Raw genomic sequence first — 16,173 nt, 5'->3', positions numbered from 1 at the left:
ATGAGAGCCAGGCCGTGGTGGCGCATGCCTTTAATCCCAGCACTCGGGAGGCAGAGGCAGGCAGATTTCTGAGTTCAGGGCCAGCCTGGTCTACAAAGTTATTTCCAGGACATCCAGGGTATACAGAGAATACAGGGTATATATATATATATATATATATATATATATATATATATATATATATATATGTGAGAGAATCAATACAAATGTTATGTTGAATAAATGGCTGTACATTTGGGATATATTGAAAATACATAATACACATTAACTGAGAAAATTTCACAAAATTTTCCTTGAAATTTTTTACATCAGGTGTTCAAACAATCAGTACCCAAACTTCATCCATACACTTTGGCAGGTGGAGACAGTCGTGTCCTAAACCTCTGGATCAACAGTTCTTAAATGACATCCAGGAGTGAGAAGTGCTCAGGAAAGTCAGGCTGTGTGACTCATCATCTAAGGCAGCACCCAAGTCACTGAGCTGTTCAAGGAAGAGCTGGTCTTGGATGGCAGTCCAGTCATGAACATCTTCTGTGAGTGTGTGTTGAGCAAAGAAATCTCCCTCAGATTTCCAGCTGCCAAAGCTGTGCTGGACTGTGGAATTTGTGCTGAGGCTGGATCTTGGGCTACAGCGGGAGAACTGAGAACAGACTGTCCCTGGGACAAGATATCCTCAAAGGCAGTGGTTAGTAGGAAGATAGTGCCTTTAAGACTGGGGGGCTTAGCCCAGAAACCCTGGCCTTGCATCTTCATTTATACCACATCCTTTTCCCTCTGCTTCCTTTGCTCCCCAGACCTTGTATTCTTTAGGTAGATCTTACAGGCCTGATCAATTTTGGAGAAGATGGCCATCTGGTCTAGGGAACTATTCAAATGGCTGAGTTCAGGAAGAGGGCTCACAACTGATGGTGTCTGACACAAGGAGGAAGTGGATTCTGCATTTGTGGTAATATTTGAAGGTCTGAGTAGAGGAGACCTTAAACCAGAGGGTCTCTCACACAAAGAATCATCACTGGATGACAAATGAGAATGAGAACAAAGATTAGGAAGTCTAGACCTATCACTAGATAAGTGCTCTGGTTCCCTGGGAAGTTCTCTACACTTCTGCCTCTGATGCTCCCTGATAATGTGGTTCTTGCTGAAACACATCTCTTCCAAGGGCTGATCAATGAGGGAAAAATTGGATTCCTGGTGAGGGGAGTTACTCAATGATCTAAACTGAGGAGGATAGCTGACATCCACATGTCTCTGGCACACAGAATCTGTACTGGTAGCAGAAACAAGAACTTTACCACCTTTGGGGTAGGTGGGCCTACAATGAGGTTTACTTTCAATCTTCCCAGGCAGTTGTTGACCCTTCTTCCGCCTTTCTCTGGCTCGTTTATTCTTAAAATGGGTCTGGAGAAAAAAGGAAAAGAGAACTCATAAGAGGACAGTTGCCCTTTTCTCCTGGGACAGACTGCTAGCTAGTCTGCTCCCCTGAAGAAGACACCATATCCTAAGGCATCCCAGAAGATCTGCTGCACTCACACACCGAGCATTTGATAAGAACCCTCCCAAAGACCCACAGCTGTCACTGGGAGCCCAGTAGACTCAGGGACCCATTGCCCTCCAAAACCCCTGCCCACCAAATTCCAATCCCCATCCACCTGGTCCTTTCTGCTGGGACAGACTGCTGGTTTTCTAGACAGATATCACATACCAAAGTTAAATCAAGAGCAGGTAAACTTTCTAAACAGACCCATATCCCATAAGGAAATAGAAGTCATTAAAAACCTCCCAACCAAAAAAAGCCCAGGACCAGACAGATTCAGTACAGAATACTACCAGACCTTCAAAGAAAACTGATACCAATACTATTCCATAAAATAGAAGCAGAAGGAACACTACCTAATTCATTCGATGAAGCCACAATTACTATGATACCTAAACCACAAAAGGACTCAACCAAAAAAGTGAACTTCAAACCAATCTCACTTATGAATATCAAGTCAAAAATTCTCAATAAAATTCCTGGAAACAGAATCCATTTCAAAATCACTATTCACCATGGTCAAGTAGGCTTCATCCCAGGGATGCAAGGATGGTTAATATACTAAAATCCATTAACATATTCCACTATATAAGCAAACTCAAAGAAAAATATCACATGATCATCTCCTTAGATGCATAAAAAGCATTTGACAAAATACAACACCCCTTCATGTTAAAAGTATTGTAGAGATCAGGAATTCAACACCCACACCTAAACATAGTAAAAGTAATTTACTGCAAACCAACAGCCAATATCAAGTTAAATGGATAGATACTTGAAGTAGTCCCACTAAAATCAGAGACAAGAGAAGGATGCCCACTCTCCCCATATCTATTCAATATAATACTTGAAGTGCTAGCTAGAACAATAAGACAACAAAAAGAGATTAAGGGGATGCAAACTGGCAAAGAAGAAATAAATGTATCACTCTTTGCAGGTGATACAATAGTATACATAAGCGACCACAAAAATTCTATCGGAGAACTTCTCCAGCTGATTAACAACTTCAGCAAAGTGGCCAGATATAAAATTAACTCAAATAAATCAGTAGCCTTCCTTTATACAAATGATAAACAGGCTGAGAAAAGAAAAAAAAATAGAGAAACAACCCTTTCACAATAGCCACAAATAATATAAAATATCTTGCTGGAGAGATGGCTCAGTGGTTAAGAACACTGACTGCTCTTCCAGAGGTCCTGACTTCAATTCCCAGCAACCACACGGTGGCTCACAACCATCTGTAATGGGTTCTGATGCCCTCTTATGGTGCATCTGAAGAAAGCAACAGAATACTCACATATATAAAATAAATAAATAAAATCTTTTTTAAAAAAGAATAAAATATCTTGGGTAACTCTAAGCCAAACAAATGAAATATCTGTATGACAAGAACTTCAAGTCTCTGGAGAAAGGAATCAAAGAAGATCTCAGAAAATGGAGAGATCTCACAGGCTCATGGATTGGCAGAATTAACATAGTAAAAATGCCCATCCTATCAAAGGCAATCTACAGATTCAATGCAATCCCCATCAAAATCCCAACACAATTCTTCAAAGACATGGCAAAAGTAATTCTCAAACTCACTTGGAAAGGAAAAAAAAACAAGGATAGCAAAAACAATTCTTAACAATAAAAGAACGGCTAAGGGGATCACCATCCCTGAACTCAAGCTCTACTACAGAGCAATAGTGATAGAAACTGCATGGCAGTAGTACAGAGACAGACAAATTGATCTATGGAATAGAATTAAAGACCTAGAAATAAAACCACACACTTACACACACTTGATCTTTGACAACGAAGCCAAAAATATACAATAGAAAAAAGAAAGCATCTTCAATAAATGGTCTAACTGACTGTATGTAAAAGAATGAAAATAGACCCATATTTGTCACCTTGCACAAAACTCAAGTTCAAGTGGATCAAGGGCCTCCACATAAAACCAGATACACTGAATCTAATAGGAGAGAAAGAAAGAAAGAAAGAGCCTTGAACACAGGAGGAAACTTCCTAAACAGAACTCTACTGGCTCATGCTCTAAGATCAAGAATTGATAAATGGGACCTCATGAAACTGGAAAGCTTCTGTAAGGCAAAGGACATGGTCAATAAGACAAATCAGCAGCCTACAGGTTGGGAAAAATCTTCACTAACCCCACATCTGATAGAGGGCTAATATCCAAAATATATAAAGAACTCAAGAAGCTAACCACCAAAAATACCAAACACCCCAATCAAAAAAATGGGGTATAGAACTAAACTGAGAATTCACAACAGAGGAATCTGAAATGGAGGAGAAGCACCTAAAGAAATGTTCAAAGTGCATAGTAATCAGAGAAATGCAAATCAGAGAAACTCTGAGAGTCTACTTTACACCAATCAGAATGGCGAGGATCAAAACATCAAATGTTGATGTTTGTTGCCAAGAAAGAGGAACATTCTTCCATTGCTGGTGAAATTGCAAACTGGTACAACCACTCTGGAAATCAACCTGGAGGTTCCTCAGAAAATTGAAAATAGGTCTACCTGAAGACCCAGCAATGCCACTCTTAGGAATATACCCAAAAGATGTCCCACCATGCCACAGGAGCAAGTGTTCTACATTCATAGCAGCCTTGTTTGTGATGGACAGAAGCTGGACACAACTCAGATGTCCCATGACAGAAGAATGGATACAGAAAATGTGGTTTATTTATACAATGGAATGCTCTTCAGTTATTAAGAATGAGGACATCCTGAGTTTTGCAGACAAATGGATAAAACTAGAAAATATCATCCTGGGCTGAAAAGATGACTCAGAGGTTAAGAGCACTGGTTAAGAGGTACTGAGTTCAATTCCCAGCAATCACATGGTGGTTCACAACCATCTGTAGTGGGATCTGGTGTCCTCTTCTGCTGTTCTGAAAACAGCAACAGTGTGTTCATATACAACAAATAAATAAATCTTTTAAAAAAGAATTTTTAAAAAAAAGAAAGAAAAGAAAAGAAAATATTATCCTGAGAAAGGTAACTCAGACCCAAAAAGACATGCATGGTATGCACTCACTAATAAGTGGATATTAGTCCAAAAAAAGTGCAGAATACCCAAGATACAGTCCACACAACTCAAAAAGGTTGACAAGCTGAAGGGCCCAAGTGAAGATGCTTCAGTCCCACTTGGGAGAGAGAAGAATGCAACCACAAGGTGGAGGAGGGAGAGACCTGGGAAGGAAAGAGGATGGCACAGGGTGGGGGGGGGGGCATGGTCTGGTATTGGGTAGGGGAAAAGGACTGAAGCCCTGAGGCCCAGCAGAAAGAAAGGAAACAGTAAAACTCAGGAGATAGAAGGTTGAGAGAACACCCCCAGAAGAAACCAAAAACCTGGGAAGTGAGAGACTCTCAGGACTCAAAGGGAGGGACCGTAGATGAAATGCCCCACAGTGGGGGGAGGGAACTTGTAGAGCCCACCTCCAGCAGAAAGAAAGGGCATCAAGTGAAGGATGGGATTGCCATCCCACAGTCAAAACTCTGACCCATAATCCTTCCTGTCTGAAAGAACTGCAGAGATGGAATTGGAGAGAAGCCTGAGGAAAAGAAGGTCCACCGACAGGCCCAAAGTGGGATCCATCTCAAGGGGAGGACCCAAGGCCTGACACTATCACTGAGGCTATGGAAAGCTCACAAAAAGGGGCCTATCATGACTGCCCTCCAAAAGACCCAACAAGCAGCTGAAAAAGCCAGATGCAGACAGATATTTACACCCAACCAATGGACAGAAGCTGCTGACTTCTGCTGTTGAATCAGGGAAAAACTGGAAGAAGCTGAGGAGGAAGGCAACCCTGTAGGAGGACCAGCAATCTCAATTAACCTGGACCCCCGAGGAGATCTCTCAAGGCACTGGACCACAAACCAGACAGGATAAACCAGCTGATATGAGGCCCCTAACACATATACAGCAGAGGATGTCTGGGTCTTGTTTCAGTCAGAGAAGATGCACCTAACCCCCAAGACTCTGGAGGCCCCCGGAAGTTTAGAGGTCTGGTGGGGTAGGGGTGAGAGAGTGGGGACATCCTCATGGAGACAGGGAGCAAGGAGGAGGTATGGCACGTGGAGGGTGAAGAGGGGGGGAAATAAAATCTGGAGTGTAAAAAAAGAAGATTGAATAAAAAGAAGGAATATAAATAAACAATTGTCAAAAAAAAAATGAGGTCAGTTGCACTCTCCCTCTGGATCCGTAATCTGAAGATGCTGAGTGAAAGGCCTCTGAGTCTTGGTTTCTATCCACCATCCATCACAGAACTCTGAGGAACCTGGACACAAAAACCTAAAGGCAGGGAGAGCTGGACATGAAACCCACAGATGAAGGAAGCTTCTATTTGGGCTCACTAAGATTCACTGACACTGTATGGTACCAGCATGCCTCCCCCATACACCAGAATTCTGCAATGAGACTAGAGGAGATGCAAATCCAGCCTTGGATATACCTTTATTACCCTTCACCAACCTGGAACTGGGGCAAGAAACCCAAAGCTATAGACGGACACCAAAATGCAACAGTCAGAAAGTGTATGAGTGACTCATGGGAAAGTGGCTGAGTAGTAGAGAGAGAGGGATACACAAGAGGGGCCATACCTTGATCTGTTTCTCCTTCATGCCAAGCTTTTGAGCCAGTGACTTGCATCGTTCCTTGTTCAAGTACTTGCTCTCCTCAAAATGCTCTTGCAGGACTAGCTTTTGCTCTATGGAGGGCATATTTCGTTTTTTCCTCTGTGTTCCTGGATCATTGGGAGAATCTTGTGACCCTGAAGGTACTTCCGAAGCCATGACACACTGTTGTCTTGGTAGACCTGAGGCACCTGGAGAACTTTGGATGTCTGTATTCACTGGAAAATTGGAGGAATTGTTACTGGAAAGGACAGAGCATTCTCACCTCATTGTAGACTGAATGGTGATTGGAAGTCTTGGAGAGACTTAGAGAGTTTTATATTTCCTGAAGATTTGACCCCTTTGTGAGACCTTGTTGAACAGGAAAAGCAGGGTGGTATGGATGGAGGGAGGGACGGATGGAAACAGAGACAGAGATCTGAAAACTCTAAAGGTTTATCTCCTTCACTGAGGTATCCCCATCAAAGGCCTCTTCCTTGGCTCGATCACAAAAACATAGTAGCTGGGCCACAACATGGTGTCCCACCAGCCCTCTTCCTCAGTCTTCTATGAGCCCTGAATGCCTATGGTTCCCAGTGCTGATATCTATGGGGAAACACTCAAACTGCTCCTGCCTATTCTCAGGACCATCTATCCAACTCTCGTGGGATTTGGTGGACATCAACCTCCAAACACATACACCAGCCACAGAATAGTACCAAAAATTCTTCATCCACTAGTTCCCTCTCTCCTCTATAAGGGTAACCACCTCCAACAGACCCTTCATATACAAACGCTGAAAAGGCCTTTGAAAAACTCCAACACTAGCTTCTTTAAAAGTCTTATAGACATCAACTCACCTGGCAAACAGTAGGTTGTTTTGCCTTGCTTGGTTTCCTCTGTTTGACTAGTTCTCCAGGAACCAGGCCTTGAGTATCCAGGCAGGATACTCAAAGATCCACCCACTCCTTGGCTCCTCCCTCACTGCAGAACCTAAGATTAAACACTCCTTTTAGCTGGGCGTGGTGGTGCACGCCTTTAATCACAGCACTCAGGAGGCAGAGGCAGGCGGATTTCTGAGTTCGAGGCCAGCCTGGTCTACAGAGTGAGTTCCAGGACAGCCAGGGCTACACAGAGAAACCCTGTCTCAAAAAAAAAAAAAAAAAAAAAAAAAAAAAAAAAAAAAAAAAAAAAAAAACCACTCCTTTTAGTGCCACTCCAAACAGTCCTTGTCTTATTAATTGAATCACAGTTGTTTAGTTTTCTTTCACTGATTTTTGAGTCAGGGTCTGTCATTTCAGGAAACTCTTTTCTTCACAGACCTATAAGAGATCTTTTTCTACCCAGAAAAACAATTCCTGGCTGTTTAGGGGGGAAATTCCTGTAAAATATATCATCAGTCTCTCAGGATGTCTACCTTTATTCAAAGGACTCAGGAGGCAGAGGCAGGGGCATCACTGTTAGTTTCTCATCTACAAAACACTTTACAGGACAGAAGGAGCTACACAGAAAAACCATCATCCAGATTAAAAATGTACATTCATATATGTGACTATGTATAAAATCATATTGTTTCCCCAACCCAAGCTCTTACTCACATCTGTAATCTTCATAGTCAAGGACTTCCTCTTTTTTTTTTTTTTTTTTTTGTTGTTGTTTTTTTTTTTTTTTTTCAAGACAGGGTTTCTCTGTATAGTCCTGGCTGTCCTGGCACTCACTTTGTAGACCAGGCTGGCCTCGAATTTAGAAATCCGCCTGCCTCTGCCTCCCAAGTGCTGGGATTAAAGGTGTGTGCCACCACCGCCCGGCCCTTTTTCTTTTCCATAAACAATTTAAAAAGTAAGTTTAAAATGACATAAATACCACACGAAATAATGAAGTCCATTCAAACCAGCAACTACCCACCTGACCTTACTCAAGTTTTTGGTTGCTCCACCTTGTCTATGACAATCTCTAAGTGAACCCAATAAAACTCATACATCAGGGCTGGAGAGATGGCTCAGCGGTTAAGAGCACTGACTGCTCTTCCAAAGGCCATGAGTTCAAATCCCAGCAACCACATGGTGGCTCACAACCATCTCTAATAAGATCTGACGCCCTCTTCTGCTGCGTCTGAAGAGACAGCTACAGTGTACTTAGATATAATAATATATAAATCTTAAAAAAATTTCATACTTCACCTATGTACCTTTTGTGCTTAATGTCTATAAGATTTTTAAAGAAGCTAGTGTTGGAGTTTTTCAAAGGCTTTTTCAGCAACTAATGAGATGATCATGTGATTTTTTTTTCTTTCAGTTTGTTGATATGGTAGATTGCATTGGTGGGTTTTCATATATTGAAGCAGTCCCCTGCATCCATTGGATAAAGATTACTTGATCATGGTGTATGATTTCTTTGATGTGTTCTTTGATTCAGTGGCTGAGTATTTTGCTGAGTATTTTTCCATCAATGTTCATAAGGGAAATTGGTCTGAAACTCTCTTTCTTAAATCTTTCTGTGGCTTAGGTATCAGGGTGACTGCTACCTCATAGAATGATTTTGGCAATGTTCCTTCTGTGTTTTGTGCAGTACTTTGAAGAATATTGACATTAGCTCTTCTTTGAAAAATCTGATAGAATTCTGTGCTAAAATCATCTTGGCCCTTAGATTTTTTTTTTCAGTTAGGAGAATTTTAATGACTGCATCTGTTTCCTTGAGGGTTATATGACAATTTAGATAGTTTACGTTGTCTTAACTTTGGCAAGTGGAATCTGTCTAGAAAATCATCCATTTCATTTAGATTTTTCAAGTTTTTGGAGTATAGGTTTTTGAAGTAAGACCTAATGATTCTTTGAATTTCCTCAGAGCCCATTGTTATGTCTCCTGTTTAATTTCTGATTCTGTTAATTTGGATTCTGTCTCCCTGCCTTTTATTTAGTTGGGCTAAGGGGCTTTTTATCTTGCTGATTTTTGTCAAAGAACCAGCTCTTGGATTTGATGATTCTTTGTATTGATCTCTTTGTTTCTAATTGACCAATTTCAGCCATGAGTTTGATTATTTCCCACTTTCTACTCCTCCTGGGCATGCTTGCTTCTTCTTTTTTTTTTCCCCTCGGGCCTTCAAATGTACACATTATTTGTTAGTATTAGAACTCTCTAAATTCTTTGTTTTGTTTTGTTTTTCGAGACAGGGTTTCTCTGTGCAGCCCTGGCTGTCCTGGAACTCACTTTGTAGACCAAGCTGGCCTCCAACTCAGAAATCTGCCTGCCTCTGCCTCCCAAGTACTGGGATTAAAGGCGTGTGTGCACCATCACTGCCCGGCTTCTAAATTCTTAATGAGGGCTCTTGGCACTATGAACTTTCCTCTGCTTTTATAGTGTCCCCTAAGTTTGAGTATATTGTATCCTCATTTTCATTGAATCCTATAAAGCCTTTCATTTTTTTTCTTTATTTCTTCCCTGACCCAAGGATCATTGAGTCAACTTGTTTAGTTTCCAAGAGGATGTAGGCTTTCTGTTGTTTCTGTTGTTGAAGTCCAACTTTAAACCATGGAAGTTTGATAAAATACAAGCAAGTTTAATAAAATACAAGCAGTTATTTAAATTTTCTTGTATCCATCAAGGCTTGCTTTGTGGCAGAGTATATGGTCAATTTTGGAGATGGTTCCATAAAGTGTTGAGAAGAAGGTATATTCTTTTGTGTTTGGGTGGAATGTTTTATAGATATGTCAGGTCCATTTGATTCAGAACCTCTGTTAGTATCATTATTTCTGTTTAGTTTCTGTCCGGATGACCTTTCCTTTGGTGAAAACTGGGTGTTGAAGTCTCACACTATTATTGTGTGGTGTTCAATATGTGATTGGAGCTTTAGTAAAGTTTCTTTTATGGATATTGGTAGCTTTGCTTTGGGGGCATAAATGTTCATAATTGCGAAGTCATCTTGGTGGAGTTTTCCCTTAAGAAGCATGAAGTGTCCTCCCCAACTCTTTTGACTACCTTTGGTTGAAAGTCTGTAGAACCGGGCGTGGTGGCGCACGCCTTTAATCCCAGCACTTGGGAGGCAGAGGCAGCCGGATTTCTGAGTTTGAGGCCAGCCTGGTCTACAAAGTGAGTTCCAGGACAGCCAGGGCTACTGAGAAACCCTGTCTCGAAAAACCAAAAAAGAAAGTCTGTAGAGTAGATAATAGAATGGCAACTCCATCTTTTTCTTGGGTCCATTTGCTTGGAAAAACTTTGTTTTTATTTCATTACTCTGAGGTATCTGCTACCTTTGTTGCTGAGGATCTAAAGTTGATGTCCACTGGTACTGAAGCTTTAATTGAATCTCTGAATAAAACAACCTCAGCAGTTCCACCTTTTATCCCTATATCCAGCAACCACTCCCTCCCAGCCCCACCCTGTGGCCCCACTCAGTCTGGCTAGGTTGAGGCATCTATCATTTTTTTTATTTTTGTTTGATTATTCTGTTTTTTTTTTTTTTTAAGATTGATTGATTGTATATAAGTAACACTGGAAGAGGGCATCAGATCCCATTACAGATGGTTGAGCCACCATGTGGTTGCTGGGATTTGAACTCAGGACCTCTGGAAGAGCAGTCAGTGTTCTTAACCACTGAGCCATTTCTTCAGCCCAGAGAGTTTTATTTTATTTTATTTTATTTTATGTTATTTTATTTTATTTTATTTTATTTTCTGGTTTTTTGAGACAGCATTTCTCTGTGTAGCCCTGGCTGTCCTGGAACTCACTCTGTAGACCAGGCTGGCCTAGAACTCAGAAATCCACCTGCCTCTGCCTCCCAAGTGCTGGGATTGAAGCCATGCACCACCACTGCCAAGCTTTATTTTATTTATATGGGTACATTGTAATGTCTTCAGACACAGCAGAAGAGGGCATGAGATCACATTGCAGATGATTGTGAACCACCATGTGGTTGCTGGGATTTGAACTCAGGACCTCTGGAAGAGCAGTCAGTGCTCTTAACCACTGAGCCATCTTTCCAGCCCCTATTTCTTTGTTTTTTAAGACAGGGTTTCTCTGTATAAACTAGCTGGCTGTCCTGTAACTCAGTTTGGTAGACAAGGCTGACATAGCACTTACATAGATCTACCTGCCTCTGCCTCCCCAGTGCTGGAATGAAATACGCGTACCACCACCTGACTTTGAAGACATCTTTCTTAATTGAGTAGGCCGAGATACTCAATTCAGGTTTGGATAGAGCCTGACAAACAATTGTAGCCTATGCTCCATCACTTGGGGACTCCTGTACTTTGAGGCTGCAGCCCAAAAGAAATTTGGCTTTCCCTACTCAGTGACCATATCAAGGATTGGGGGTCTTCTCAGCCTTTTGTACAGGGGTCCTTCTCATTCCTGACCACTGGTGTCACCTCTTAATTGTCCCCTCCTTTCTAAACAATTCATGTAGCCACCAGGAAACCTGTGGGCTGCTGTAGCTTGCCCAATCATTTGTCTGTTTTACCTGTACTCAAAGGACTTGCACTTACATATTTCTACAAACCTGAAACTCAGTTTTCCTCCCAATCTTTCTATCCACCCACTCCACAGAACCTCAGATCCATCATGGTCACCCACACTTTAGTAACACTCAGGTTTCAGCTTTACCCCATGAAGACCTAGTCTTGTGTATTTATTTATTCCTATTTGAGATATATATATATACTGAAGTTGTCTTCAAACACACCAGAAGAGGGCATCGGATCCCCTTACAGGTGGTTATGAACTACCATGTGGTTGCTGGGAATTGAACTCACAACCTCTGGAAGAGCAGTCAATGCTCATAACCACTGAGTCATCTCTTCAGCCCTTTTGTTGTCTTTTGTTTTACTTTTGAGACAAGGTCTTTCTATTATTCCAGACTGTTCTAGAGATGACCTTGACTCAGAATTCTGAGTCCTGATTATAGGTGTGAGTCATCACAATGTTCAAGATTTAATCACTATTCCAGAGCAATTATAGGGTGGCAAGTTTGTGTAGAAATTGAAAACTAAGGAAAAACTGGCCTTTCCCTCGTGAGGCTCCAGCCCAGAAGAAATTGTGGCTGCACTTGTCAGTCATTTTCTCAGGAAATGAATTTCTACTCACTGCTTCCAAGGTTCTTGACCATTCCTTCCTCTTCTAAGCATCCATTTTTAGAGGGCAATTGCCTGTTCAGTCTTCGACCACCTTGTTTGCTCCCTTATTCGACTACTTTCCTCTTCCTGGGCCATGCACAATTTCTAAATGGCCCCTCAACTGCCCTGTATATGCTGTGCTATCTACGAAGACTCCTAAAGGCCCCTGCACAGAGACCTCAAGGTTTTGGCAGGTTGGTGCCTGGGTTTCTGCTTCTAGTTTGTCCCTAAGCTAAATGATACTAAGAAAAAAATGCTGAAGGCTGGTGAGATGGCTCAAGAGGACCGACTGCTCTTCTGAAGGTCCTGAGTTCAAATCCCAGGATGTGTGAGATCCTGGGAACAAAACACAATATTTACAGGGGGAGGGGAAAAGGAAATAGGTTGAAAAATGTTATGACGTGTTTTATTTATGTATGAATCTGGTCATTATCTTACCAGGGTCCACCGGTGGATATTAGAAAGGAGCATGTATAAACTAGTTTTGCCTTTCCACAGTGTGGATCATGTACATAAATGTCAGTCAGGGTTCATGACAAGGTCTTTTAGCTGTGCCATCACCCAGCTTCAGATTTTTTATTTTCTGACTAATCCCAAACTCACTGGATGACTGAGGTTGAATGAATTTCTCATTCCACTGCCCAACAAATGTTGTGATTAGAGGCCAACATCCCTTGAGTGAGATTTTACTGTACCCTTTAGTATTTCATGGTGGCATTCTGCTCTCAATGCAAATTTAATTGATTTCCTTTTGGAAACCTTGTTTCCTCTCAGGACATTTTATCTTGCTTGCATTTATTGTCACCACACCTCGTATCTCACTCTGTCTGTCTGTATGGATCTAAATCTGTCTCTCTCATTCTCTGTCTCTCAATCTGTTTATTTCTTTGTGTCTTTCTGTCTTTCTCTCTGTCTCTCTCTCTCTGTGTCTATGTCTATGTCTGTCTCTCTGTCTCTGTCTCTCTGTCTGACTGTTTCTCCTTAATTTTTCTAGGAAGTTTCGCTGAGTAGCCCTGTCTGTGCTGGAACTTCCTTTATAGACCAAGCTGACCTCAAACTCAGAGACAGAACTGCTTGTGTCTCCCTAGTGCTGGGAATAAAGGCCTGAGTCACAACTGCCCAGGCTTTATCCAGCTTCTTTGGCCTCTGCAAAGACACTGGTCCTGTAACTGCTCTTGGTATAAGCCAAAGACAAGAAAGCGTTACACTAGGCTAGACTTGACCAATGCATTTTCTATTGAATAGTTTCTTATCAATACTTTTGTTTCAGGTAGGGCCTGGTGTGCCTTACACTGCCCTTGAACTTGCTGTCTAGTTAATGATGACCTTGAGAGCTCACTGCTTAGAAGCAACAGCAGATCTTAGCTCATTTCCAAACACACATGTAAGACCTCCACTGTCTATAGTTTCACTCCAGAAAATCCTATACCCTTTTCTGCCTCCAAGTCCAAGACAGTTGCATACATGCATTGCAGGCATTCACGTGTATAAATATTTGGGGGAAAAAACTGACAAAAACATTTTTTTAAATCTCCAGTAAATGTTTTCTTTCTTTTATTTAAAGAATATGTAATTCAACAATAAGGAAGGAATATTTTCCATGTTTTTTAAACAATCCCACTATATAAACCAGTGACATGAAACTACTACAGATAGGCCTACTTAATTTCTCCAAATACACTAACAAACATCTTCCTTTCTATAAAGGCCTGGATAAGTCAAGGGGGGTGAGAGGTGTTTTATGGGGGTGTATCTCAATCCTCCAACTCATCAAAGTCTTCAAGAACCCGTTGCCAGAGCTCCTCTGTAGATGGACTTGAATCTTGAGCATACTCTGGACCTTGGGTGGAAGCTACCATGACGACTGGAGCTTCAGCTACTGCTAGGCCAGTCTGGACTTCAACTGCTGCTGATTGACCAGAGTTCCAAGCTGTAACAGGGGCATGGCCATCAAGCAGGTATTCTTGCGGACAACACCTGGCACTATCACAGGCCTGATAATGAGGCAGAGAAGATTCCTGGCTGCAGTTGAGGTTGGGAATGGAATCCTCACCAAATGTGCCTGACCACATGGACTCTCCATTGTCAGAAGCAACAACAGGTAAGGAATCAGGAAAGTGGACTGACTCAGAAACAGCTTCAGAGCTTCCATTTGTCTCTGGCAGTGCTGCTGGAACATTCTGGAGACTCGCCCGCTTGGTCTTAGCCCTGTGGTTCTTGAACCAGATCTGAAAAACAAAGGAGACATCAGAGGAATACCTGTTTTCCCCCAACTGGTCACTAGGTGAAGCTTCTGAATGGAAGGAGTTTCTATAGCAATGCTGCATGAGTCAGCAACAGAGAAGTCTGAGTCTCTAGGTCCCTAAGAGATTGTAGTAAGATAGAATGTATATGACCTGACAACAAAAGCCTAGGGAAGATTCAGTTAGTGTGTCCTGTGTTAAACTATGGGCTCTGAAGTCCTGCAGGAGAATAATATTCATCCATGTTGGTACCCAGGTTGAAGCAGAACGTGAAGTTCAGCCCCACATGCATGTACCTTCCACAACTGTCCAGGCTGTCCCAAGAATTTAAGAGCACAGAGATCAGGTGTCTGATTGCAGGGAGAGGGGGAAGTAGATATTGTGGCTGTCAGAAACAGGGAAGAGAAACATACCTGGATGTCATTGGCTGTGACACCAACCAAAACTGCCAGTGCCATGCATTGATCCTGGTTTGGGTATGTGCACTTATGAAAATGTTCTTGCAGCACACACTTTTGTTCCTCGGTGTATACAGTGCGTATTTTCCGGTGCTTCCTTGGAGTCACAAGGCTGATTCGTCGGTCACCATAACTAGGGGACCGCACCATAGGTCCTAGAGAACCCTGGAAACCAGATCTCACTGAGGATCTTGAAGGTATCTGATGACTTGAATGCATTAAGAGGCTTCTCAGAATTGGTAAACCTGGGTCCATTACAAGACCTGGTTGCATTTGTATACTTGATTTTCTTGAAGGACCTTGGGACTCTTGCGGGGACTCTTGCGGACATAGGTCCCTTTCAGGGACTGAAAGACTTGATTGCATTGAACTTCTTGGGATCACTAGAGGACTCTGGCACACTTGGAAAGGCAAATTCCTTGCAGGCTCTTGATGCATTTGAAAACTGGTTTCTATGGGTACACTTGAAGACATTTGGAATTCTGAATGCAAGGAGGGATCTTGGGGCATATGTGGGCTCTGATTGTATTGAAGCATGTTCCTACAGGAGAACCTAGGGGGAAAAAAAGGAAACATATCAGAAAAGCTCCAGAGACCACCAACCATACCTACCCAGCACATGCTTTGGACTTCCTATAGAGCAGGGATCAGTCAGGAGCTTCACTCTTTCTGACCACCTGCCTCTGTCTCCCAGGCCTTTAAGTATGCTCAACATTGCATAAACATGCAAATAGCTCCTGTGTTAATATAATTCTGTCAGCCCAGGGAGGCTAGCAATTGAATGTCCTCCCACAAAGTTTAAAAGTCCTAGATCCCTGGAGGCGTTGAGGTGGGAGTAGGTGGGTGAGTGGGCGAGGGGAGCCTGTGTGGGGGAGCACCCTCTCAGAGCCTACAGTGAGGAGGGGTGAAGAACTCCATGAGTTACGACATGGACAGGGGGCAACATTTGGAGTGCAAATAAATAAAATAATTTAATTTTTAAAAAGTCACAGATCCTCTTCCTTTCTGCTGGAATCTCTGACTCTAACCAAGGAGTGAAGAGCCATAGAACAGGATCATATGTGATCCCATCCCACCCTCATCTACACAGAATCACTCAAGGTCTAATTACTCTGGAAATAATAAGGCTCTTACATCTAGCACAAACCCACTCTGGTATTGAAACTCTACTCCAAGGACTTGGCCTTCATTGAATCTCCACCCAGGACC

The 16,173-nt window shown here is 42.2% G+C and overlaps 1 protein-coding gene and 1 pseudogene across 1 annotated transcript; both read right to left on the bottom strand.

Moving 5' to 3' along the window:
* Nucleotides 1-398: 398 nt before the first annotated feature.
* On the bottom strand, nt 399-6,336 carry LOC147003476 (oocyte-specific homeobox protein 4 pseudogene; annotated as a pseudogene).
* Nucleotides 6,337-14,017: 7,681 nt separating this feature from the next.
* Nucleotides 14,018-15,501, bottom strand: LOC110299303 (oocyte-specific homeobox protein 6-like). Its single transcript, XM_021168975.2, has 2 exons — nt 14,920-15,501; nt 14,018-14,491 (listed from the first exon to the last, which is right to left on the bottom strand). Exons 1-2 carry the CDS (start codon nt 15,499-15,501, stop codon nt 14,018-14,020), a joined length of 1,056 nt encoding a protein of 351 aa, XP_021024634.2.
* Between the last annotated feature and the right edge of the window lie 672 nt (nt 15,502-16,173).

The sequence above is a fragment of the Mus caroli genome, unplaced genomic scaffold (genome assembly GCF_978045245.1).
Source record: "Mus caroli unplaced genomic scaffold, Mus_caroli_1 scaffold_8, whole genome shotgun sequence".
Taxonomy (NCBI): Eukaryota; Metazoa; Chordata; class Mammalia; order Rodentia; family Muridae; genus Mus; species Mus caroli.
Note: the sequence above shows the minus strand (reverse complement) of the source record. Positions and strands in the feature narration are given on the sequence as shown.

Excerpts from the sequence above, each read along its gene's own strand:
- LOC110299303 (XM_021168975.2), bottom strand. The coding sequence starts at position 15,501 with ATGCTTCAATACAATCAGAGCCCACATATGCCCCAAGATCCCTCCTTG. Across the intron at positions 14,492-14,919 it reads TCACAGCCAATGACATCCAG|ATCTGGTTCAAGAACCACAG; the intron begins GTATGTTTCTCT and ends TTTGTTTTTCAG.